The sequence below is a fragment of the Triturus cristatus genome, chromosome 4_2 (assembly GCF_964204655.1).
Source record: "Triturus cristatus chromosome 4_2, aTriCri1.1, whole genome shotgun sequence".
In the NCBI taxonomy this organism is placed as follows: domain Eukaryota; kingdom Metazoa; phylum Chordata; class Amphibia; order Caudata; family Salamandridae; genus Triturus; species Triturus cristatus.
Genome location: NC_140586.1, coordinates 736748289 through 736775575, shown reverse-complemented (window position 1 = coordinate 736775575; position 27287 = coordinate 736748289). Strand labels below are relative to the sequence as shown.

Below are 27287 nucleotides of genomic sequence, written 5' to 3'. Positions count from 1 at the left end.
CACACTACTCCCTTCATGTACTGTGCCTTCTTGAAGGTACACATACACCCAGTACATTCAATCACCCTATAGCACTTCATCTTTCATGTACTGTACTCCTCACAGGTACACATACACCCACCCAGTACATGTACTCACCATGCACGCACTGCATAGAACTATATCGTTCATGTACTGCGCTCCTCACTGGTACACCCACACCCAGTACATGCCTTCACAGTGCGGATATACATACAACTGCTCAATCCCTTTATTGTACCCTTCCCAGGAAAACATACAACCAGTGCAGAGTCACCACTCCTGCACTGTAGTCCACTTCTCATCTAACTGATGTAGACCGAGGGTGCGTTAAGCACACAGCAGTGAACCTTTAAAAAGTGAGTGAGCCTGTAGACCTCACTCCAGTGACACAGGTTAAAAAGGACATATTCATGTCTACTGATCACTATATGGTAGGCTGCCACCTCCTTGCTCTTGCTACTTAACCCCTGGTGAAGACAGTAACCTCTCACCTCTGAGGGTAGCGTTTTGGGCACCCCTCCCAGTCCAACAAGACTGCAATCCAATGGATAGGCCTAAGCTCAAACACATGATTCCTTTGATAACAAAAATCAGCATTAGGGAGCCAGACAACAGTAAAGTTGGGCATTCAGAGCAGGACTACACATCCATTACCATGCAGAGGAAATTTGTCTCATCATTTGGAATTCTGTGAAGCATAGGGTTATCAATATAATTTTTAGATCTCGCCTTGCTATCGCGTAAGCGATCGCAAAGCGAGACTATTGTAAGGGGCTCCCAAAAGTGCTCCGAAAAGCGGATTGTATGGCAAGCACGCGCACAATCACGCGCATCGTGCCGCCATGCAATCCGTTTGGCATCGCACTTCAAAGGGTCCGCTCCCCCGCCTGGAATGCGCTCCCCCGCCAAGCGTGCGTGCCACGCTCCGCCGGGTTTGTCTTGTTTAGGAATGTATTCAGCATAACAACATCTCCTTCCTCAGCCACTCCGCCGGGTTTGTCTTGTTTAGGAATGTATTCAGCATAACAACATCTCCTTCCTCAGCTGGAAAATGGAGATTTAACTGAATCACGACATTTTTTTTAATTAGGGCAGACCTGATTTAGTGTACCATGTTACTTCATTTCTTGCAAAAAAAATATCCGAAGTGACACTAACACTCAGTTCCACTTCCAAAAATGTGTGCAGAATGCATTTGTTTTGGGGGCAGGAGAAGGGCCTACGTGTTCGAGGACTTTGCTTTTTGTTTAATCTGGAACATCGCATTGCTTCTACCTTTATTCTCTTCGTGTTTCTGACCCCTGACTCTCCTGCCTTCCTCGTTGTTATTGTCACGACTCTTCCTCTCTCCACTGACCACCCTCCTATTCATGTCTCATCGACACTGCTTCTGTGGCTATATTTTCACACTGCCTGCCCCACTGGCCTTCACTTGTAGGTCTTTCCCTACCTGTCTTGCTGTCTTTTGTTCAACCCCGACTCCCATGCCCCGCCATCTCAACCCTTCTCCTCGGCATATTTCTCACCTTCATGTTATTTACCCAACACAACTCATTGAACTGATTTTGTGCCTCACCCAATCTGTCTCTCTGGGCCGGCCATGCCTGCGATTATCCATGCCTGCGCCTCTCCTACACTCTGCCTGTCTCATTGTGCTTGCCTCATGTCCTTGCTTCCTTCTCTGGCCCTCTCCGCAGGCCTGTACTACCACTGCCCTCTTTTACGGTGGTGTTTCATTTTGGTTGACTGCATCTTTCTTGCCTGTCTCTAGGTCACACGTGTCATGATGACGTGTGGAATGCGTGACCCTCACTTCTCCCTCTCGCCTCATCCTTGCCGCCACACTGCTTTCGTGGTGATGCGTCTCGCTCTCTCTCCTAATGCATTACACCCTCTCGTCTCATTCGCCCCGCTCTCTAGGTAACTGTGCAGTATCCATCTATCGCGTTCAGACCCCGCCCCCTCTGGTTCGACGCCCCGCCCCCAGCCACCCTCTAATGATCTCCTTTCCATCCGGCTGCACTAATGGGTCCTGGGCCGGGGAGCAGTGATCTGATACCCGCGCTGTCCCCGGCCAGGCCCTCCTCGCGGACACCCTGGCTGACGTCAGAGCTGCCGCCGAGCCGACAGCAGGCTGCGATGCAATCATTAAATCCGGAACGGGAAAAAGAGAACCTGCAAAAACCCAAGCCGGCCCGGGGGACTTCAGTGTGGCCTCTAATCCCAGGCACAGGAAGCAGCTCAAAAAGCGCGGCCTGCTGGCGCAGAGGCCCAGGGGAGGACGCCGAAGCTCTCTACACTTGCCAAGGCCCCGTTGACCTTGTGGGGGTCAGTGCCAGGCCTCCTTACTTAGTAGTGGTTTGGTTTTGTCTGTGTCAGTGCCCACCCACTTTAAGAAATCATTAGATCAGTCTGTGGTACCACACAGCCCAACAGACCGTCAAAGGATCCTTCACTGAGCACCCACTTCCGCTGCTGGGACCCCAGGCCCGCACCACACACTTTCCGAGACCCCAATAAAAGTCCTTGTAAGACCTATCATTTACCACCAGCCTAGAGAGAAAAGACCACCTCTTACATTCTTCCTTTCCTGAGTTGCACATCCGGTGCAGCCATGCAACACTTGATGTTGTTGCACAAAGGATATTGTGCTGCATAACTAAATACTTATAAGGTCCCAAAAGCGAGACCTATTGGCTATGCCAATGCTTGTTATCATCTTGCCAACAAGACAGCAAAGGTGTTTTCTCTTCCAAGATATATTGTGGGCTTACCTAGAAATGTAGGGGCTTGGTGCCCGCTCATTGCTTATCATTGGTTGGCTTCTCAGTCATTTTTATTTGTGTCTCAGCTTGTCAGTCTTGTGTTTGTCCCTCCCATGGAGCATAACCTTTTTATAATCTCATTTGATTGGCTTCCTTCTATGCATCCCATGCTTGCTTTGCAAGCACTACATTTTGTATTTTGGGCTAAGCACTCCACGAGAGTTCATGTGATTTCCAGCTGTCTCCCTCGTGTTCTTGTTCCCCTCTTCACTACTTGTTGCTCTGTCACCCATGTGCTACATCCTGCCCCCTCCCACTAAGCTTCTCCTTGTTTACTTCCCTTTGTTGCTTTCTCGCCTATGTGCTTCTCCCCAGCCCTTTCTAAGTTGCTCTCTCGCCGGTTGCTTCTCCTCCACACCCCCGCCCTCATTATTGCTTTCCCCCACCGGCACATTTGTACTACGTATGTATTTTTTCAAATGTTTTGATCCATATTGGTAGGTTACTAAAAGAAATGGTGTTCACGCCTACAAAATGACACAACCTCCCCATCAAAGCATCTTTGTTTTTTAGTTTTATTTAGCTATTCTGTATAACATCGGGAATGCTATACAGAATGGCTAAAAACCATTCGCGAAGCCAATAGGTCTCAAAGGTGAGGCATATTGGCTTTGCCAATGCTGGTAATATAAGTTATTAATCATACCTCTATGCAGGATCATACCAAGCTGTCTGTTTTATTTTCCCCACTTGTTGAGTGCAGCTCCCTCTCCTCAGGATAACTATTGTAGTCTTTAATCTCTTCACTTGGGAGATCAGGAATCATCTAAGCTACAGTTACCCTTGCTCTCTGCTTATCAACTGGCCTGTGTTATTATCCAATACTTGGACTAAGCTCAGCAGCAACATTCTGTTGCCTTTGGGGTGGAGTCCCAAAGGACGAAGCCAGCAGCAGCCATGTTTCTTCTCCAATGGATATACTTATAGGGCAAGGGCAGTCAACTCAGTTATTTTCAAGTACCTCAATACCCACACATACCCTTTCTCCAATTTCGAGCTGTTCTAGTCTCCCGTGTACAAATGGAGCCAATCGCATGTCCTGGTAACCACTATTGCTGGGAAACAGAGTCTCTTTGCAACATGTAGGTTTGGGGCTTCTAGGTATCTTCAAGGAATGTGCCCACTTTGTTTCCCTTGCAGGCAGTGCCTCTTTATTTGATTAATTTGAAGTAGTTATTTGTTTTAGGAAATGGCTCATAAGTGAATCAGCTCTAATGCATTGATTGAAGAATTAATGCAATATTTAAAATAGATTGGTCAGATCCGTTAGAAGAGCGAAGTCTTGTTGTGCAAGTAATTTTGCAAATTGTGAGCCTGAAGGCCTTATATTCCTGTTTTGTTTTCCACTATAAGTATAATTAGAGAAGCCCTACAAAGTGATTAAAAAAACATGAAAGATGTTTTGAGGTTACTGTAGTGAGGTTTGAAAGCATGAACAAAAGTTACATGTTTCTAATACTTAAGGGAATAGAATATTTAAAAAAATAATGCATTCTTACTAACTAAGGACTTTTCAAAATGTATTTTGTTTTAAGTGCGGAAGGTTTGCATTTGTGAAAGTGTTTATGTATTAACAGGATTCATTTTCGGCAGATCTTTTTGACCCACATGATGACAAGGATGACGATGGTGAAGGTGAATCAGTAGAAGAACACAAAAGTGTCATTATGCATCTTCTCTCTCAAGTAAGACTTGGAATGGACCTCACAAAAGTAAGTTACTCAGTTATTTTCACGATGTATGTCCTTGAAAATGTAAACCCCTGCAGTAGGCACGTCAAACTTTTTCTATCTGATTGACCGAGACTATGCTTTCATTTTTCACTTTGATCACCTCATAACTTTCTTAAATATCATCAATTTTAGCCTTATTCCAGAAAAGAGAGCTATGAGACATGCATTTTCCATTTGGGTCAATTATGACTATTTCTTGCCGTGAAGTATGTCCATTCTGCTCTATTATGCTTCTCTACTACAAACTTTCTATTCATGTATCTATAAATCTATCTTTCTAGCTTACTCTGTCTTGCTCAAATCTACTTCAAAACAAACATAGGAGAGGGAGCAGGAAGAGCTGGTGTACACAGGTCACATGGCTTGGTGTGAGCTGGCATTTGTCTCTTAGGAGTGTGATGGATCCAGTTTGAGTAGGGAGAGTAGAGGCAGTCTTAGGCTCGAGAAAATGAACAGTAGTAGTAGTTTGATCATATTTCGTAGGATTTAGTATGATCTGTTTGAATTATCCTTTTGGGCTAACTAAGATCATTACATGTAAAATGACTATATAGGGGAGAATAAGGTGAAACCGGGGCATTACACTACAGTTTATACAGCTATTCTAGCGTGTTATGTTAATGCTATGCTAATGGAGAGAGGATGTCAACCCTGCATCCCAATAAGGGTACAAAACATGAATGTAAGTCTCCTAGCACACGCAATGTCATATAAACCCAATTTTCTTATATTCTGCAATCTTTTCTTTTTATCGACGCGATTCGAGGAAACGCACATGCCGAGACTGCAGCTGGAGATTAGACGACCCGTACACAGGCTAACAGCACTAACACACCTTCCAAAGTCCGTACCCGGTAGACTCGATGTTTAGATGATCTGTACCAGAATAGATACTTTTTCAACCTTCTGCGTGAGAAAATACTCACGGAATAAAGCCCTGAAGAAGTCATGGGTTGACAAACCCACTGATGAAACATGTGTTGTTGGCTGGCAGAAGTCGTCGAATAAAAAGAAAAGATTGAAGAATATAAGAAAATTGTTTCTATCACATTGTGTATGCTAAGAGACTTATGTTCATATATCAAATTTATTTTTAATGTTTACACTTACATTTTAGCTTATTAAATATATTTGTTCTATTACTTTTAATTATTCTGATAACACTATAAAGTAAGTATATTACATTTGTAATATAAATACATTTCTTTTAATTTATATAATTTAAATTTAATTTACACCTCTCTAACCCTCAAAAACCCCTTACCACCCTTATACAGCACCCATCTCTGAGCATTAAAAAACTTTTTCTACCCCATACACAATTCAAATTACTTTTTCTATTTTAGATTACGTGTGTGTGCGAGCGTGCACAGATCTGTTCCTTGTTCCAGACAGACCCGAGTCGCGAATCCACGACCTTCGCCGGTGTTCATTTCTCTGTACCCCGCCACCATTCGGTGGTGCTGACCAAGAAGTCGTTATTCCTAACTCCAACACAAAGCCAAATTGGCATTGTCCAACGTCAACCTTATCCAGACCTGTCAAGTAGTAGACAGTGCCACTTTTTACTGACCCTGTGATGAAAGCATCTGAAAGAAACACATAGTGATAGATTCCTTACCTCAGAATTACCCCCAGGCGTCAAACTGGATCCGGAAAGTTTTCGTCAGCAGTACCCATGCGCGTCGGTAGGTGGCGTCGTGCGGCTCCGCGTCTGTCGTTGGCATCGTGGTCGCCGAGATGACGTCGCTGGCGCTACTTAGACGCCGCCCACGCGCGCTGACGTCAGTTCTTTCTTTTTCCGCGCCAGCAAGCGTGGATCTGGGAAGAGCAAGAACCCCCAGTCAATTTTTGGCTGCCTTTTTTAGGCCTTTTTGTCTCTATTTCGCATTGAGTCTTCGACTCCTGGTGCAGTTAGGATGCCCGGTTTAAGTCCTGCGAAGGCTATCACCGTATGATGTCGGTGACGGACCCGCACCGAGTGTGTCTTTTCTGCCTGGGGTGCGACCACGACACCAAGTTGTGCCCCGACTGCCGGGTCATGGCAACAAAGTCTTTACGGGAGCAATCTCGGAAAGCTGCTGGAGGCCCCGCAGTTTGCTCCGCGCCATTCGAGGTCCCCGTTCCGAGGGAGGTCAAGGGACCGTGCGCGGAGTCATCATCATCGGTCTTCGGGATCCAAGTCTTTGCACTTGGGGTCAGGTAAGGCGAAGCACAAGAAGTCGAAGAAACGTCATCGTTCTCCGACTTCCCCTCGCCGGTTGCGCAACACGGCTGAGGGTGCGGGTGGTGCCTTCCCTACGGCTCCGGTGGAGCCTGTGCAGTCTTCACCGGCCTACCCGCCCTTCCCGGGTCCGTCAGTCGACTCTGGCCCAAATACAGGAATTCCTGTCGGCCATGGCTCACCTCTTTGGGCCGTTGGGTCCCGCTGGTGCGCCTTCGAGCCCTGCGGTCCCGACTGGGGGTCCTCACCTTTCATCGCCGGTGGCTCCGGCCCCGACGTCGCTGTCGGCTCCAGCCTCAGCGCCGCAGGACCCCCCTGGATCCAGGCCTGGATCCCGGTCGACTCCGGTTGACCTTATAATACCTCCACCGACGTCGACCCCACCTGCACCGCTTCCGACGTCGCCCGCTCCTCGGGACGACGTCCACCCCGGTTTCAGCCCCGAATGGGACGTGGCGTAGATCGATGCCATTCTCGACGTTGCTCGGGGATTTCTATCACCATGTCCCTGCTCCTTATTTTAGGCCTGTTGAACAGCCTGAGGAGGAAGAGGAGGACTGGGAGGGGTCTGAGGACCCTCTCGCAGCTGTGGAATATGAACAGGGCTGGTAATAGGAGTTGGGGGAAGCCAGTGGTCTGGATACCTCACCAGACCATGGCATGCTGTCTCCCCCTACCGTGGTTACGGAGGAGGGTGCTAGTTATGCTGTGGTGTTGCGTAGGGCGGCCGAGGCTCTACACCTCGTGCTCCCTACTGTGGCCGTCAGGTCTAACCTCCTGACAGAAGTGCTTCAGCCGGCAGCTACTTCTGCGGAGCCGCTGCTTCCCTTCAATGAAGCACTTTCTGACGTTCTTTTGGGCACCTGTTCCAGGCTCACCACTGGGGCTCCTGTGGATAGGAACGTGGCCCGACGCCATCGCCCGGCTCTGGGTGACCCCATTTTCCTCTCCCAACACCCCACCCCGAGAGCTTGGCTGTCCAAGTCTCTGCTTCCCCAACCGCCTTCTCTTCCGCACCACCGGATAGGGAATCCAAGAAACTGGATCAGTTCGGAAAGAAGATTTTTCTTCCGCAAGTTCTGCGCTGCGGTCTGTGAACAACGCATGCCTCTTGAGCCATTATTCGTACTCTTTGTGGGATACGGTGGCGCAAGTGCTGCCTCGGTGTCTGGAGGAGGCCCAGACAGCTCTCTCCCAGGATGTTGCAGAGGGGAGAGACGCAGCTAAGTACATGATTCGTTGTGGCCTAGACACCGCCGACTCACTGGGCAGATCAGTTGCAACGATGGTGGCGATCTGATGCCACGCCTGATTGAGGACAACTGGATTGTCAGGGGATGACCAAAGCACACTTATGGACATGCCTTTTGATGGCCGTCGCTTCTTCAGCGACAAAGCAGACAGCGCGTTGGAGCGGTTTAAGGACTCACCGGCTACGGCCAAGTCTTTGGGACTCCCTGCAGTCCGCCCTCCTCCGCCTTCTGCTTTTCGCTCCTTTCGTGGCACCGTAAGGGGCACTCCGCAGCATTCGCAACAGAGCCACAAGCCTGCGCAGCAGCAATCCCAGCGCGACGTGGGTTCCGCCTTTGCGGAACAATGGGCCAGAGGGCAGGTCTGTCCACCTCCACCCCGGCCACCTCTGCATCCAAACCTTTCTATCCCGAACTTTCAGGCCTATCAAACGCCAGTGGGCGGCAGGATTCGCCATCACCTCCCCCACTGGTGCACCATCACATCAGACAGGTGGGTTTTAGAGATAGAGATAGTCCGAAGGGGCTACTCCCTCCCCTTCGAGACTACTCCTCCAGCCATGCCACCTCTGTACCACCGCATGTCGGGGGATCACTTGGTGCTTCTTCAGCAGGAAGTTGCGGCCCATCGAGCGTGTTCCGATGCCAGAAGTTGGTTGTGGTTGTTATTCCCACTACTTTCTGGTGCCAAAGAAAGACAAGGGCTTGCGTCCTATCTTGGACCTCCGTAACGTCAATCGCTTCCTCCGCAAAGAGAAGTTTAAGAGGCTCACTTTGGCTCAGGTCTTGTCTGCTCTCGATCCACAAGACTGGATGGTAACACTGGACTTGCAGGAAGCTTGCTTCCACATCCCAGTCCTGCGGGCCCACCGGCGTTACCTGCGGTTCACAGTGGGCCACGAGCACTTTCAGTTCACCATGCTCCCGTTTGGCCGTACCAGCGCCCCTCGGGTGTTCACGAAAGTGATGGCGGTGGTCGCAGCTCATCTGCGCAGATCAGGGGTTTCAGTCTTTCTCTATCTCGACGACTGGTTGTTGAAGGCAGGCTTGCCCCAGACAGTCCTTTCCCACCTCCAGACTACGGCCGACCTCCTGCATTTGCTAGGGTTCCCCATCAACGTACCGAAGTCGCACCTGATTCCCTCTCAGAAGCTCCTCGTCATCGGAGCGGTTCTGGACACAGCGCAGTTTCTGGTCTATCCTCCCGGACAGCGACTCAGGGATATTTGGGCTCTGATTCCGATCTTTCAGCCCTTCTCCCGGGTTTTGGTCAGGGTGACCCTGAGGCTGCTGGGCCTGATGGCCTCCTGCATCCTGCTGATCGATCATGCCAGATGGCATATGCCGGCCCTGCAGTGGAACCTGAAGTTCCAGTGGGAGAAGCATCAGGGGAACCTGTCCGATCACGTTCAGATCTCGGAGGGCACTGCACGACAGTTGCAGTGGTGGCTCACGAACCGGCATTGGGTCGACGACAGATCCCTCTCCCTTCCCCAACCGGAGATTACAGTGGTGACGTATCCGTCCCTCCTGGGATGGGGCGGTCACATGGGAGAGGCGGAGTTTAGAGGCCTATGGTGTCCGGCGGAGTCCATGCTCCATATCAACCTTCTGGAGCTTTGGGCGATCCAACTTGCACTGATGGCATTCTGAAGGGGAGAGTAGTGCAGGTGCTCACAGACAACACCACCGCCATGTGGTACTGCAACAAACAAGGCGGGGTGGGGTCGTGGACCCTCTGTCAGGAGGCTCTGTGCCTCAGGACATGGCTGGAACATCAGGGCATTTTCCTGGTGGTTCAACACCTGACAGGTTCTCTAAACGCTGGGGTGGACAAACTCAGCCACAGGTGCATGAAGGATCACGAATGGCATCTTCACTCGGAGGTGGTCCAAGGTCTCTTTCAGCAGTGGGGAGAGCCTTGGTTAGATCTATTCGCCACCGAAGAGAACGTACAATGTCCTCAGTTCTGCGCGTTGGAATTTCCAAGGCAGCACTCGCTCAGCGACACTTTTCGTCGCAAGTGGAGTTGCGGTCTGTTGTACGCATTTCCGCCTATACCACTTCTGCCTAGAGTGCTGAAGAAGATCAGGCGCGACCGGGCACAAGTCATCCTTGTGGCCCCGGACTGGGCTCGAAGAGTATGTTATACCGAGCTACTCAGTATGAGCATCGATCCTCCGATCAGACTGCCTCTTTGGGAGGATCTTCTGTCGCAGCAGTAGGGGACGGTCCTCCACCCGAACCTGTCCAGCCTCCACCTCTTTGCGTGGAGATTGAGTGGCGGCAGTTGATTCCTTTCGACTTGCCTCCTGAAGTTTCTGATGTCATTCTGGCAGCCAGGCATCCCTCCACTAAATCGGTATATGCCTACAGGTGGAACACATTTGTGGCATGGTGCAAAGCAAAGGCTGTGGATCCCCTTTCTGCCCCTCTTTCACTAGTCCTTTTGTTCCTTTTTTCTTTTGCCCGGCAGGGCTCTGCTCTGGGCACTATCAAGGGCTAAATATCAAAGATCACAAAAAGAAGAGGGCTAGAAGAAGACTATGTGGAGATGAATAAGTGTGTGGGAATGCACCAATTTTATAAAACTGCCCTCACACACAGCAAGCTGTGTCATGCTTCATCGTAGGGCTGCTAACACACCTCCACGCCAGCCAAACGTTGGAGGTGGAGCAATAGGGAAGGGAAGACAATACAACATACAATGTGAAGTGGAACCAAGGGTGAGCTAATGGTGCAGAACAAGTGATAGAGAGTGATATAAAAATGGTACCGGGAAATCCTTATTCCAATTTTAATATTAGGTGCCCAGTCCAAAATGTATAAAACAAAAACGTGGGTGGCAGGTTGGAGAGCTTATAATGAGATTCCAACCCCCCCCCCCCCCACTAAATGTCGACATTTTTCAGCCAGCACTAAATAATAATCCGGCTTTCCTCAGGACTTCTCACCATCTATCAAGGGCTACCTTTCTGCTATTTCGGCCTTTCTCAGACTCCCAGATCACCCCTCTCTTTTCAAGTCTCCTGTTGTAAATAGATTTCTTAAAGGCATTACAAACCTTTTTCCTCCTATTCCTTTCGTGATGCTGCAGTGGGACGTTGAATCTGGTTTTTACGTACTTGATGTGTGCTCCCTTTGAGCCCCTTCACTACTGTCCTCTTCGTCTCTTGACCTTGAAGACTGCTTTCCTGGTGGCCATCACCTCCGCTAGGCAGGTGAGTGAGCTCCAGGCTCCTTCTTGTAAGCCTACTTTTCTGTCGGTCCATCCGGACAAGGTTGTGCTCAGGGCCCATCCATCCTTTTTGCCAAAAGTTGTTACTGCCTTTCACATTGGGCAAACTATTTACCTTACCCTTCTTCTTTCCGCCTCCGCATCCTTCCAGAGAGGAAGAGAGGCTCCACCGTCTGGACCCAAAACGTGCTCACTCCTTTTATCTCAACCACACACAACAGTCCCGGGTGGAAGACCAACTCTTTGTTGGCTACATTGGCACCAAGAAAGGTTGGGCGGTACACAAGAGGACTATCTCACGCTGGGTCGTGTTGTGTATCAAAGCCTGTTAACCTTTGGCTAAAAAAGAACCTGCGGTGGGACTACATGCTCATTCCACTAGAGCTACTGCAGCCACTACTGCATTGGGATGTAGTGTCCCCCTGCAAGACATCTGTCAGGCAGCCACATGGGCCTCGCTGCACACGTTTACTAAGCATTATTTCCTGGACAGCCAAGTCCGGAGAGACCGCTTCTTTGGCCGTTCTGTTCTCCGGGAGATCCTGGTGTGATCTTGGTTCGCAGACCCACCACCGGGGTTGGTATTGCTGGGGTATCTATTCTAAGGTAAGGAATCTTATCACTATGTGTTTCTTTCAGATGAACAAGTTCCTTACCTTTGGTAACGATATATCTGTAGGAAACATTAGTAGTGATAGATTCCTTACCACCACACCCATCCTCCCCGTTCTGCAAACTGATTTCTAGGGTTAAGGTCATTCCTTTCAGGACCCTAGTTTCAATGGACAAGTGTCCAGTATCTTGCATGGCTCTGCCTTCCTGGCGCAGAAAGTCGTGTACAGAACTGACGTCAGTGTGCGTGGGTGGCGTCTAAGTAGCGCCTGTGACGTCATCTCAGCGACCACAACGCCAACGATGGACGCGGAGCCGCATGACGCCACCTGTAGGGGTACTGCTGACTAAAACTTTCCGGTTCCAGTCTGACGCCTGGGGGTAATTCTAAGGGAAAGGAATCTATCACTACTAATGTTTCTTACATATATATATAGTTACCGAAGGTAAGTAAGTTGTTCGATTGGGGGGGATCTGAGGATCCCTATTGTTATCCCAACCCTCTTGAGGAACCCTTGGTCGAGGGTAACTGGTACAAAGAATTGTTTGTTGCCAGTGGCAGGGACACCTCACCCGACACGGGTCTCCTCTCTCCTACTACTGTGGCAATGGAGTAGGGTCTTAATTTGCCATAGTAGTACAGAGGGCAGCTGAGGTTTTGGGTATTACTGTGCCAACAGGTGAAGTTTAGGCCAGCATCTTGATGGAGGTGGTTCAGCCCATGGTATCCCACACAGAACCCCTTCTCCCCTTTCATGAAACCCTCACTGATGTCCTCCTTTGGGGCCTGAACCAAGCCCTGCACAGGCACATCTGTGCACAGGACGTTGTCCGCCTCTACTGTCCCAGTCTTCCTCACCCAGCACTCCACCCCTGAGAGCTTGATGGTACAAGCCTCAACCTCTAAATTTAACCTTGCTGCTTTCTCTACTAGACCACCGGATAGGGTATCCAAGAAGCTGGACACCGTTGGGAAGAGATTTTTTCTTCCACTAGCCTTGCACTGGGGTCTGTCAATGCTTCATGCTTATTGGGCTTGTATTCACAAACTGTACGGGACTCAGTTAGTCAAATGCTGCCCATGGTGGAGGAGGAGGCTCGAGCAGTCCGGACACAAGCTATTGCTGGTGGCGGGGACAGAGCAAAGTTCATCATAAGCTGCAGGCTGGATATGCCGTTGCTTCTTTGGTGGTGCTTAGACATCACGCCTGGCTGAGATCTGCTGACTTTTCAGTGGATTCCAGAGTTTCCTCATGAACACGCCCTTCGATTGAATTCACCTGTTTGGCAACAAGGCGTGTTCAGCGCCTGTGCGCTTTGAAGTTCGTAGAGCCACCACTAGATCATTGGGACTATTCAGGCATCACAACATCCACCTTCTGCTCTTCTTGGGGCTATGGTAGGGGCTATCAGCCTCGTCCCTTCACCCCCTAGCCACCATGGCCAACAGCCTATGTAGTCCTTTAGTGGCCGTGGATGCAGCTCCAACAGACCTCATGGGAGTCCTGGACAGAGATCTGCCCAGACCCACTAGGCCATTGGCCTAGACACCGCCGACTCACTGGGCAGATCAGTTGCAACGATGGTGGCGATCTGATGCCACGCCTGATTGAGGACAACTGGATTGTCAGGGGATGACCAAAGCACACTTATGGACATGCCTTTTGATGGCCGTCGCTTCTTCAGCGACAAAGCAGACAGCGCGTTGGAGCGGTTTAAGGACTCACCGGCTACGGCCAAGTCTTTGGGACTCCCTGCAGTCCGCCCTCCTCCGCCTTCTGCTTTTCGCTCCTTTCGTGGCACCGTAAGGGGCACTCCGCAGCATTCGCAACAGAGCCACAAGCCTGCGCAGCAGCAATCCCAGCGCGACGTGGGTTCCGCCTTTGCGGAACAATGGGCCAGAGGGCAGGTCTGTCCACCTCCACCCCGGCCACCTCTGCATCCAAACCTTTCTATCCCGAACTTTCAGGCCTATCAAACGCCAGTGGGCGGCAGGATTCGCCATCACCTCCCCCACTGGTGCACCATCACATCAGACAGGTGGGTTTTAGAGATAGAGATAGTCCGAAGGGGCTACTCCCTCCCCTTCGAGACTACTCCTCCAGCCATGCCACCTCTGTACCACCGCATGTCGGGGGATCACTTGGTGCTTCTTCAGCAGGAAGTTGCGGCCCATCGAGCGTGTTCCGATGCCAGAAGTTGGTTGTGGTTGTTATTCCCACTACTTTCTGGTGCCAAAGAAAGACAAGGGCTTGCGTCCTATCTTGGACCTCCGTAACGTCAATCGCTTCCTCCGCAAAGAGAAGTTTAAGAGGCTCACTTTGGCTCAGGTCTTGTCTGCTCTCGATCCACAAGACTGGATGGTAACACTGGACTTGCAGGAAGCTTGCTTCCACATCCCAGTCCTGCGGGCCCACCGGCGTTACCTGCGGTTCACAGTGGGCCACGAGCACTTTCAGTTCACCATGCTCCCGTTTGGCCGTACCAGCGCCCCTCGGGTGTTCACGAAAGTGATGGCGGTGGTCGCAGCTCATCTGCGCAGATCAGGGGTTTCAGTCTTTCTCTATCTCGACGACTGGTTGTTGAAGGCAGGCTTGCCCCAGACAGTCCTTTCCCACCTCCAGACTACGGCCGACCTCCTGCATTTGCTAGGGTTCCCCATCAACGTACCGAAGTCGCACCTGATTCCCTCTCAGAAGCTCCTCGTCATCGGAGCGGTTCTGGACACAGCGCAGTTTCTGGTCTATCCTCCCGGACAGCGACTCAGGGATATTTGGGCTCTGATTCCGATCTTTCAGCCCTTCTCCCGGGTTTTGGTCAGGGTGACCCTGAGGCTGCTGGGCCTGATGGCCTCCTGCATCCTGCTGATCGATCATGCCAGATGGCATATGCCGGCCCTGCAGTGGAACCTGAAGTTCCAGTGGGAGAAGCATCAGGGGAACCTGTCCGATCACGTTCAGATCTCGGAGGGCACTGCACGACAGTTGCAGTGGTGGCTCACGAACCGGCATTGGGTCGACGACAGATCCCTCTCCCTTCCCCAACCGGAGATTACAGTGGTGACGTATCCGTCCCTCCTGGGATGGGGCGGTCACATGGGAGAGGCGGAGTTTAGAGGCCTATGGTGTCCGGCGGAGTCCATGCTCCATATCAACCTTCTGGAGCTTTGGGCGATCCAACTTGCACTGATGGCATTCTGAAGGGGAGAGTAGTGCAGGTGCTCACAGACAACACCACCGCCATGTGGTACTGCAACAAACAAGGCGGGGTGGGGTCGTGGACCCTCTGTCAGGAGGCTCTGTGCCTCAGGACATGGCTGGAACATCAGGGCATTTTCCTGGTGGTTCAACACCTGACAGGTTCTCTAAACGCTGGGGTGGACAAACTCAGCCACAGGTGCATGAAGGATCACGAATGGCATCTTCACTCGGAGGTGGTCCAAGGTCTCTTTCAGCAGTGGGGAGAGCCTTGGTTAGATCTATTCGCCACCGAAGAGAACGTACAATGTCCTCAGTTCTGCGCGTTGGAATTTCCAAGGCAGCACTCGCTCAGCGACACTTTTCGTCGCAAGTGGAGTTGCGGTCTGTTGTACGCATTTCCGCCTATACCACTTCTGCCTAGAGTGCTGAAGAAGATCAGGCGCGACCGGGCACAAGTCATCCTTGTGGCCCCGGACTGGGCTCGAAGAGTATGTTATACCGAGCTACTCAGTATGAGCATCGATCCTCCGATCAGACTGCCTCTTTGGGAGGATCTTCTGTCGCAGCAGTAGGGGACGGTCCTCCACCCGAACCTGTCCAGCCTCCACCTCTTTGCGTGGAGATTGAGTGGCGGCAGTTGATTCCTTTCGACTTGCCTCCTGAAGTTTCTGATGTCATTCTGGCAGCCAGGCATCCCTCCACTAAATCGGTATATGCCTACAGGTGGAACACATTTGTGGCATGGTGCAAAGCAAAGGCTGTGGATCCCCTTTCTGCCCCTCTTTCACTAGTCCTTTTGTTCCTTTTTTCTTTTGCCCGGCAGGGCTCTGCTCTGGGCACTATCAAGGGCTAAATATCAAAGATCACAAAAAGAAGAGGGCTAGAAGAAGACTATGTGGAGATGAATAAGTGTGTGGGAATGCACCAATTTTATAAAACTGCCCTCACACACAGCAAGCTGTGTCATGCTTCATCGTAGGGCTGCTAACACACCTCCACGCCAGCCAAACGTTGGAGGTGGAGCAATAGGGAAGGGAAGACAATACAACATACAATGTGAAGTGGAACCAAGGGTGAGCTAATGGTGCAGAACAAGTGATAGAGAGTGATATAAAAATGGTACCGGGAAATCCTTATTCCAATTTTAATATTAGGTGCCCAGTCCAAAATGTATAAAACAAAAACGTGGGTGGCAGGTTGGAGAGCTTATAATGAGATTCCAACCCCCCCCCCCCCCCACTAAATGTCGACATTTTTCAGCCAGCACTAAATAATAATCCGGCTTTCCTCAGGACTTCTCACCATCTATCAAGGGCTACCTTTCTGCTATTTCGGCCTTTCTCAGACTCCCAGATCACCCCTCTCTTTTCAAGTCTCCTGTTGTAAATAGATTTCTTAAAGGCATTACAAACCTTTTTCCTCCTATTCCTTTCGTGATGCTGCAGTGGGACGTTGAATCTGGTTTTTACGTACTTGATGTGTGCTCCCTTTGAGCCCCTTCACTACTGTCCTCTTCGTCTCTTGACCTTGAAGACTGCTTTCCTGGTGGCCATCACCTCCGCTAGGCAGGTGAGTGAGCTCCAGGCTCCTTCTTGTAAGCCTACTTTTCTGTCGGTCCATCCGGACAAGGTTGTGCTCAGGGCCCATCCATCCTTTTTGCCAAAAGTTGTTACTGCCTTTCACATTGGGCAAACTATTTACCTTACCCTTCTTCTTTCCGCCTCCGCATCCTTCCAGAGAGGAAGAGAGGCTCCACCGTCTGGACCCAAAACGTGCTCACTCCTTTTATCTCAACCACACACAACAGTCCCGGGTGGAAGACCAACTCTTTGTTGGCTACATTGGCACCAAGAAAGGTTGGGCGGTACACAAGAGGACTATCTCACGCTGGGTCGTGTTGTGTATCAAAGCCTGTTAACCTTTGGCTAAAAAAGAACCTGCGGTGGGACTACATGCTCATTCCACTAGAGCTACTGCAGCCACTACTGCATTGGGATGTAGTGTCCCCCTGCAAGACATCTGTCAGGCAGCCACATGGGCCTCGCTGCACACGTTTACTAAGCATTATTTCCTGGACAGCCAAGTCCGGAGAGACCGCTTCTTTGGCCGTTCTGTTCTCCGGGAGATCCTGGTGTGATCTTGGTTCGCAGACCCACCACCGGGGTTGGTATTGCTGGGGTATCTATTCTAAGGTAAGGAATCTTATCACTATGTGTTTCTTTCAGATGAACAAGTTCCTTACCTTTGGTAACGATATATCTGTAGGAAACATTAGTAGTGATAGATTCCTTACCACCACACCCATCCTCCCCGTTCTGCAAACTGATTTCTAGGGTTAAGGTCATTCCTTTCAGGACCCTAGTTTCAATGGACAAGTGTCCAGTATCTTGCATGGCTCTGCCTTCCTGGCGCAGAAAGTCGTGTACAGAACTGACGTCAGTGTGCGTGGGTGGCGTCTAAGTAGCGCCTGTGACGTCATCTCAGCGACCACAACGCCAACGATGGACGCGGAGCCGCATGACGCCACCTGTAGGGGTACTGCTGACTAAAACTTTCCGGTTCCAGTCTGACGCCTGGGGGTAATTCTAAGGGAAAGGAATCTATCACTACTAATGTTTCTTACATATATATATAGTTACCGAAGGTAAGTAAGTTGTTCGATTGGGGGGGATCTGAGGATCCCTATTGTTATCCCAACCCTCTTGAGGAACCCTTGGTCGAGGGTAACTGGTACAAAGAATTGTTTGTTGCCAGTGGCAGGGACACCTCACCCGACACGGGTCTCCTCTCTCCTACTACTGTGGCAATGGAGTAGGGTCTTAATTTGCCATAGTAGTACAGAGGGCAGCTGAGGTTTTGGGTATTACTGTGCCAACAGGTGAAGTTTAGGCCAGCATCTTGATGGAGGTGGTTCAGCCCATGGTATCCCACACAGAACCCCTTCTCCCCTTTCATGAAACCCTCACTGATGTCCTCCTTTGGGGCCTGAACCAAGCCCTGCACAGGCACATCTGTGCACAGGACGTTGTCCGCCTCTACTGTCCCAGTCTTCCTCACCCAGCACTCCACCCCTGAGAGCTTGATGGTACAAGCCTCAACCTCTAAATTTAACCTTGCTGCTTTCTCTACTAGACCACCGGATAGGGTATCCAAGAAGCTGGACACCGTTGGGAAGAGATTTTTTCTTCCACTAGCCTTGCACTGTGGTCTGTCAATGCTTCATGCTTATTGGGCTTGTATTCACAAACTGTACGGGACTCAGTTAGTCAAATGCTGCCCATGGTGGAGGAGGAGGCTCGAGCAGTCCGGACACAAGCTATTGCTGGTGGCGGGGACAGAGCAAAGTTCATCATAAGCTGCAGGCTGGATATGCCGTTGCTTCTTTGGTGGTGCTTAGACATCACGCCTGGCTGAGATCTGCTGACTTTTCAGTGGATTCCAGAGTTTCCTCATGAACACGCCCTTCGATTGAATTCACCTGTTTGGCAACAAGGCGTGTTCAGCGCCTGTGCGCTTTGAAGTTCGTAGAGCCACCACTAGATCATTGGGACTATTCAGGCATCACAACATCCACCTTCTGCTCTTCTTGGGGCTATGGTAGGGGCTATCAGCCTCGTCCCTTCACCCCCTAGCCACCATGGCCAACAGCCTATGTAGTCCTTTAGTGGCCGTGGATGCAGCTCCAACAGACCTCATGGGAGTCCTGGACAGAGATCTGCCCAGACCCACTAGGCCATTGGAGCCGCAAATCAAAACCACTTTCATATGCCCTTGCAACATCATGGGAAACCGGGTGCCAGAATGATCAGACACCACCTGCCCTAATGGAAAGCTATGACAGCAGACATGTGGGTGCTTCAAAATGTTCAGCGGAGTTATGCCCTTCAGTTCAAGGAAAAGTTGCTGCCTTGCCACTGTCCGCAGATCAGCTGATGGAGGATTACCTATTGCTCTTATGACAGGAAGTGCAGGCTGTTTTGGAAAAAGGAGCCATCTAGACAAGACTAGCATCAGAAATAGTTTGGGGTTCGTATTCCCGCTACATTCTGGTGCCGAGAAAAGATGGAGGCCTCTGTCCTGTTCTAGACCTGCATCCTCGCAACTGCTTTCTGAAAAAGGAAAAATTCTGATTGCTCATTATGGCTCAGGCCCCATCTACCCTGTATCCAGGAGACTGGACTTGCAGGACACATTTCCATATTCCCGTCCTGCCAATCTACAGACGTTACCTGCAGTTCAAGGTTTGTCAGGAGCATTTCCAGTTCACTGTGCTCACCTTCGGCCTTTCCAGCGCCCCTCTGGTGCTCATGAAAGTGATAGCGGTGGTCGCAACCCATCTGCAGAGTTAAGGGGTCCCAGTTTTCCCCTACCCCGACACCTGGCTGTTGAAGGTGTTCTTGTCCCAGGTAGTAGTCGCCCACCTACAGACTACGGCAGACCTCCTGTATTCTCTGGGGTTCAGAGACAGATCCAGAGGCTGCTGGGCCTCATGGCCTTCTTCATCCTGCTGATAAAGTATGCCTGTTGGCATATGTGGGCTTTACAGTGGGACCTGAAGTCCCAGTGGGCTCAGCATCAGGGGAATCTCTCTGACCTGATCCAGGTATCAGCGGGAACTGCACAAGATCTGCAGTGGTAGATGATGGACTACATCTGAAAGAAACACATTAGTTAGATTCCTCACCTTATAATATCCTCAGGCGTCAGACTGGATCCAGAAGATTTTTCGTCAGCAATACCCCTTGCGCGTCGTCTGCGGCTCCGCGTCCGTCGTCGGCGTCGTGCGCTGGAATGACGTCGTCGGAGTACTTAGACGCCGCCCTCGCGCGCTGACGTCAGTTCTTCTTTTTTCCGCGGCAGTAAGCGCAGATCCGGGAGAGCTACCCCTTTAGTCAATTTTTGACTAACTTTTTTGACTCTTTTTGGTCAATTCTCGACTCTGGTGCCGGTAGGATGCCTGGTTTCAAGGCCTGCGACGACTGTCACCGACTGATGTTGGTGACCGATCATCACCGCCGGTGCCTGTACTGCTTGGGCCTCGACCACGACGCGGCGTCGTGCTCCGATTGTATGGCCCTGACCTCGAAAGCTAGGCGGGAGCGGTCCCGCAAGCTTCTCGAGCTTCGCCACTCGGCTCCGCGTCGCTCTCGATCACGGTCCAGGAGGAGGTCCAAGGATCGGTCGCGGAGCCGCACTCGACATCGTCACTCGTCTGGCTCGAAGTCTTCGGGTAAGTCGAGGCACTCCAATAAGTCCAAGAAGCGACACCGCTCTTCGGACTCCCCTCGCCGGTCGCGCGACTCGGCCGAGGGTCCGGGTGGTTCCACCCCCGCGGCTCCGCAGGCGCCGCGCAAGTCCCCATACCCGACGGTCCCTGGGACTGACGCGACGCCGGCGGAGGTCAGTGCCTTCCTCTCGGCCATGAGGAGCCTGGCCCCGCCGTCGACGCCCGCTGGCGCGCCTTCGGGCCCCGCGGACTCGACTGGGCGACCTCGCATGCCGGCGGCTCCGGCGCCGTTAAAGGCTCCGGCCCCGACGCCGCAGGTCCCCGAGGGGCCCGAGCCTGGGCCCCCGTCGACGCCGGTCGACCTCGTTATGCCTCCGGCGCCGACACCGATACCGATACCACCCCCGACGCCGGCTCCGGTCGACGTCGATCCCCGGTTCAGCCCCTGTCCGGTCCCGACGCCAATGCGGCGCCGCCCGACGCCGCATCCGATGCCGCTAGAGACACATATTGTCTATCGACCGGCTCCGATCATTCCTCCTGTTTACCAGGAATCGGATGACGGGGGCGACTGGGAGGGGTCTGATGACCCTATGGCCCTTCAGAGCCAACTTGCACAGGACTGGGCAGATGAACTGGGGGAGGCCAGTGGGTTGGATACCTCTCCGGACACTGGATTCATCTCTCCTCCGACTGTGGCTTCGGAGGAGGGTGCAGCTTTTTCTGTGGTGCTGCGCAAGGCGGCCGAAGCCTTTGGGCTTGAGCTGCCTGCCGTGGCTGTGAGGACTAACATCCTCACTGAGGTGCTTCAGTCTGCCGCATGCTCCACTGAGCCTCTGCTGCCATTCAATGAGGCCCTCACTGACGTTCTGCAGGGCACCTGGTCCAAGCCCTCCACAGTCCCTCCTGTGGATAGGAACGTTGCCAGGCACCACCGCCCTGCTCCGGGCGACCCCAGTTTTCTGTCCCAACACCCCACCCCCGAGAGTCTGGTTATCCAGGCCTCTACCTCCCAATCCTCCTTCCCGTCCGCTCCTCCGGACTGGGATTCCAAGAGACTGGAACAGTTTGGTAAGAAGCTGTTCTCTTCGCTCAGTTTGGGCCTGCGGTCTTTGAACAATGCCTGTCTCTTGGACCGTTATTCCCACTCTCTGTGGGATGCGGTGGAGGACGTGCTGCCACTGTGCCCGGAGGAGGCCCGGGCGCGGCTTTCCTCGGCCCTGGCCGATGGGAGAGATGCAGCGCGCCATGCAATCCAATGTGGACTCAACACTACGGACTCGCTGGGTAGGGCGATTTCTACCGCGGTGGCGCTTCGACGTCACGCCTGGCTGCGGTCCACGTCTTTTTCAGGGGATGTCCAGAGCACCCTCATGGACATGCCTTTTGATGGCGCTCGCCTTTTTGGTGACAAAGCGGATAGTGCGCTGGCTCGCTTCAAAGACTCCCGGGCTACGGCCACGTCCTTGGGCCTCTCGGCCCCGCGGCCACAAACTTCCGCTTTTCGCTCCTTTCATGGCCAAGGAAGGGGCACCTCCTCACGTCCGCCTAGCCACCGGCCGCAGAACCAGCCTGCACGCGGTCGCGGACGTGGTTTCCGCCGAGGCGGTACCGGTCAGTCCACATCCACCCCGGCAGCATCCGCCTCAAAGCCTTCCTAGTCCGAGCTTTCAGGCCCATTCCACGCCAGTGGGCGGCAGAGTTCGCCATCACCTGTTCCACTGGCGTTCCATCACGTCGGACAGGTGGGTGCTGCAAATCGTCCGAAGGGGCTACTCCCTCCCCTTTGAGACAACCCCTCCAGCCATGCCACCGCAGCACCACCGTATCTCGGGGGATCATTTGAATCTTCTCCACGAGGAAGTTTCGGCCCTCTTGGCCAAGGGGGCCGTCGAGCGCGTTCCGAGCCCAGAAGTAGGTCGTGGTTGTTATTCCCACTACTTTCTGGTTCCCAAGAAGGGCAAAGGGGGCCTACGCCCTATCTTGGACCTCCGGAACGTCAATGCCCTCCTCCGGAAGGAACGGTTCAAAATATTGACTTTGGCTCAGGTTCTAGCTGCCCTAGACCCTGGAGACTGGATGGTAGCGTTGGACTTGCAGGACGCATATTTCCACATCCCCGTCCTGCCGGCCCACCGGCGTTACCTGCGGTTCACGGTGGGTCAGGAGCACTTTCAGTTCACCGTGCTCCCCTTCGGCCTTACCAGTGCCCCTCGGGTGTTCACGAAAGTGATGGCGGTGGTCGCAGGTCATCTGCGCAGATCAGGGGTTCCAGTCTTCCCCTATCTCAACGACTGGTTGTTGAAGGCGGGCTCGCCCCAGGCAGTCGACTCCCACCTCCAGACTACGGCAGATCTCCTGCATTTGCTGGGGTTTTCCATCAACGTGCCGAAGTCACACCTGAGCCCCTCTCAGAAGCTCCTCTTCATCGGAGCGGTTCTCGATTCGGCGCAGTTCCGGGTCCATCCACCGGAGCAGCGGGTCCGGGATATACAGGCCCTGATTCCCATCTTTCGGCCTCTATCCTGGGTTTCGGTCAGGCTAGTGTTGCGGCTTCTGGGGCTGATGGCCTCCTGCATCCTACTAGTGCATCACGCCAGGCGGCGCATGCGGGCTCTGCAGTGGGACCTGAAGTTTCAGTGGGCCCAGCATCATGGCAACCTGTCCGACCATGGCTTGATCTCGGAGGGCACTGCACAGCAGTTGCAGTGGTGGCTCACGGACCGCGATTGGGTCACGGGCAAGAGCCTCTCCCTACCCCTACCGGAGCATGTCGTAGTGACGGATGCGTCCCTCCTGGGATGGGGTGGCCATATGGGAGAGGCGGAGATCAGAGGCCTCTGGTCTTCGGTGGAGTCTCGCCTCCACATCAACTTGTTGGAGCTACGAGCGATCCGACTTGCACTGAAAGCCTTCCTTTCCTCTGTCCGGGGAAGTGTCGTGCAGGTGTTCACGGACAACACCACCGCCATGTGGTATTGCAACAAACAGGGCGGGGTGGGGTCGTGGACCCTTTGTCAGGAGGCTCTGCGCCTCTGGACATGGCTGGAACACCAGGGCGTCACCCTGGTGGTTCAACATCTGGCGGGCTCTCTGAACGCCAGAGCAGACGAACTCAGCCGCTGGTGCATGATGGATCACGAATGGCGTCTGAACTCCGAGGTGGCGCAAGGTCTCTTTCAGCAGTGGGGAGAGCCTTGGTTAGATCTATTCGCCACCGACGAGAACGCGCAATGTCAGCAGTTCTGCGCGTTGGAATTTCCAAGGCGGCACTTGCTCGGCGACGCTTTTCGTCGCGAGTGGAGTTGCGGTCTGTTGTACGCCTTTCCGCCTATACCACTTCTGCCCAGAGTGCTGAGGAAGATCAAGCGCGACCGGGCCCAAGTCATCTTGGTGGCTCCGGATTGGGCACGAAGTGTGAGAAATTGGCCTGATATGTAGTGCTCACTATTCTAGTGATCACTGTGTATCATTCCAAACGACCCTTATTGAAGATTGGTTGTAAGTCAACCTTTTAGACCAGCTATCCTAGTAGCGTGGATACGAGCAGTCTTTAGGCTAAACTCTAGAGGGCGTGTTAAGCCAGCTGTTTACCATCACATATACCCCTTGAACGTCAAGTGAAAGGACACCACACAAGTTGTTATGAAAATAAAGGATATTTATTTATAACAAGACGACCCTGGCTCTTTATGAGTCAGGGAGCTAAGCACACTACAAAACTCTTAGAAAATACTTCAGTTGCACAATTTACACAAATGCCCGAAGGGCACGAGAAACCATCTACGCTAACAGTGAAATGCGTTAGAGTCTGGAGCTACTGATTCCGGAGTGATCCGATCAGTGGGACTAAACGAAAAAGGAACTGGACACTTGTAGAGCGAACCTGCGATGGAGCACCGAAATGCTCGAGTTACCTAGCCCAGAGGCTGCGGCTGCGTGAGGTTCGGCAAGATGTCGGGAGTCCTCGTTGTAGTCTCAGGAGCCTGAAAGAAGAAGTTGCTGGCAGGCGACCAGTGTCGATGTTTCAGCGAGATCCAAGCCTGGATCGGTGTTGAAGGAAACCTGAAAGCAGAGGGGACTCAGTTCTCAACCGCTAGCCAGCGATCGTGTGGGTACCAGGAAGGTACCGGCTGAAGTCACCTCGGCCAGGTGAGTGGATGACGTCGGACTCGGCTGTTCCTCGGACCAGGAGGCGCGGCGGCGACCAGGATGGAGGGCGAGCTGTCCCACGGAGGTGTCTGCTGTCGATGATGCTGGGCCCGGGAGTGGGGCAGCAGGTCTTGGCAGTGGCAAACCCACGCGGGGGAGTCAAGATGGCGTCTGGAGTGGACCAGGAGGGTCCGAGGTACTACTCTGTTGAAGGGGAGCAAGGGCCAGTCTGGAGCAACCAGACCAGTGATGAAAAACAAACTATCGTGGTGCGTCGTGAAGAGGGCCACAAGCCGGTCGGCGAGTGGTCGGACAACGCGGTGAACAGCAAGGAGCAGAAGGGCCCCCACGCAGATCTCGTGGATGCTGGGGAGGCGGACTTCGGTGCTGGAGCCGCTCAGGGTTAGGGCTTCTCAAACCCTAGGTACACTCACTCGAGGGTCCCTCGGTGGGCGTGTTAGATAAGCGTCGTGCAGGTTCTGAAGATGGCCGGTCCCGCAGGTCTCGTCACACCTACGAATCTCAGCTGGGCTGACGATGTAGGTAGAGGTCAGAGATGGCAGGGAACCCGGGTCTCGTCGAGCTGGGCAGTCTTGATCCGTGGGAGAGACGTACAGCAAACCGCAAGCGCTTAGTTGGTGCCTGCTGGTGCATGGTGGCTACTCCTTAGCCACAAGGGAGAGTCTTCAGAAAAGTCAAGAGTTCCTTTCGTGGAAAGTAGTTCAAGATTCAGAATTATCCAATTTGGGAAGGGGACCCGCTCCCACCTTTATTCTAGGAAAAAGGGGCTGGCCCGTGACTAGGTCCTACCTATGGGTGGGACCAGGAGGGGGGTGGTTACACCCCTATCCTTTGTCCGGCTTCGCCCCAGCTCAGGGGCTGGTGTGCCCCCGAAACTGGTTTGAGCCGGACTATGCACAGTGAGCACTTGCAATCACCTTCCTTTCAGCCCTGCCTACCTGGGATACACAAACCCTGTCTGGGATGGTGCTAACACCGCCCTCGACAGGAAACCCTTTGTCCAAGCTCCCCTCGCTGGAAGGTCTCCCAGCAGCAGGAGGTCAGACTTGTGTCTGGTGGCAGCATCCATTTTGTGATGCTGAGGCTTGAGTCAACTTTAACCGGGGTTCAAGGTTACTTCCATGTCGTGTCCCTCTAGAAGGGTGGAATGCTAACCCCGTCGCCAGAACTGGCGAGGGGTTCGTATTCCAATTCGTATGACACCTTACTCGACATGTTTGGGTGATGCGATGCCAAAGTTAGCAAATAACCGCGAGGATTATAATGCACTTTAAGGTAGTTGGCCCGTGTCACCATGGAACGGCTGTGAGAAGTTGGCCTGATATGTAGTGCTCACTATTCTAGTGATCACTGTGTATCATTCCAAACGACCCTTATTGATGATTGGTTGTAAGTCAACCTTTTAGACCAGCTATCCTAGTAGCGTGGATACGAGCAGTCTTTAGGCTAAACTCTAGAGGGCGTGTTAAGCCAGCTGTTTACCATCACATATACCCCTTGAACACCAAGTGAAAGGACACCACACAAGTTGTTATGAAAATAAAAGGATATTTATTTATAACAAGACTACCCTGGCTCTTTATGAGTCAGGGAGCTAAGCACACTACAAAACTCTTAGGAAAATACTTCAGTTGCACAATTTACACAAATGCCCGAGGGGCACGAGAAACCATCTACACTAACAGTGAAATGCGAATGGTTAGAGTCTGGAGGTACTGATTCCGGAGTGATCCGATCAGTGGGACTAAACGAAAAAGGAACTGGACACTTGTAGAGCGAACCTGCGATGGAGCACCGAGATGCTCGAGTTACCTAGCCCGGAGGCTGCGGCTGCGTGAAGTTCGGCAAGATGTCGGGAGTCCTCGTGTAGTCTCAGGAGCCTGAAAGAAGAAGTTGCTGGCAGGCGACCAGTGACGATGTTCGGAGCGATCCAAGCCTGGATCGGTGATGAAGGAAACCTGAAAGCAGAGGGGACTCAGTTCTCAACCGCTAGCCAGCGATCGTGTGGGTACCAGGAGGGTACCGGCTGAAGTCACCTCGACCAGGTGAGTGGGTGACGTCGGACTCGGCTGTTCCTCGGACCAGGAGGCGCGGCGGCGACCAGGATGGAGGGCGAGCTGTCCCACGAAGGTGTCTGCTGTCGATGATGCGGGGCCCAGGCAGGGGCAGCGGATCTTGGCAGTGGCAACCCAAGCGGGGGAGTCAAGATGGCGTCGGGAGTGGACCAGGAGGGTCCGTGGTACTCCTCTGTGGAAACAATCGTGGTGCGTCGTGAAGAGGGCCACAAGCCGGTCGGCAAGTGGTCGAACAACGCGGTGAACAACAAGGAGCGGAAGGGCCCCCACGCAGATCTCGGGGATGCTGGGGAGGCAGACTTCGATGCTGGAGCTGCTCAGGGTTAGGGCTTCTCAAACCCTAGGTGCACTCACTCGAGGGTCCCTCAGTGGGCGTGCTAGATAAGCGTCGTGCAGGTTCTGAAGATAGCCGGTCCCGCAGGTCTCGTCACACCTATGACTCTCAGCTGGGCTGATGAGGTAGGTAAAAGGTCAGAGATGGCAGGGACTCGGGTCTCGTCGAGCTGGGCAGTCTTGATCCGTAGGAGAGACTTACAGCAAACCGCAAGCGCTTAGATGGTGCCTGCTGGTGCAGGGTGGCTACTCCTTAGCCACAAGGGAGAGTCTTCAGAAATAGTCAAGAGTTCCTTTCGTGGAAAGTAGTTCGTGATTCGGAGTTATCCGATTATCTGATTATCCAATTTGGGAAGGGGACTCGCTCCTACCTTTA

At 52.6% G+C, this 27287-nt stretch overlaps 1 protein-coding gene across 12 annotated transcripts in view; it reads left to right on the top strand.

The window, feature by feature from the left end:
• Window positions 1-27287, top strand: part of OSBPL9 (oxysterol binding protein like 9) — a 1355357-nt gene that overhangs the window by 1018643 nt on the left and 309427 nt on the right. For all 12 annotated transcript variants that reach the window (XM_085602637.1, XM_085602632.1, XM_085602635.1 and 9 more), the window contains one exon: window positions 4440-4558. In XM_085602637.1, coding sequence (XP_085458763.1) covers window positions 4440-4558 — 119 coding nt within the window. The remainder of the gene's footprint in view (window positions 1-4439; window positions 4559-27287) is intronic.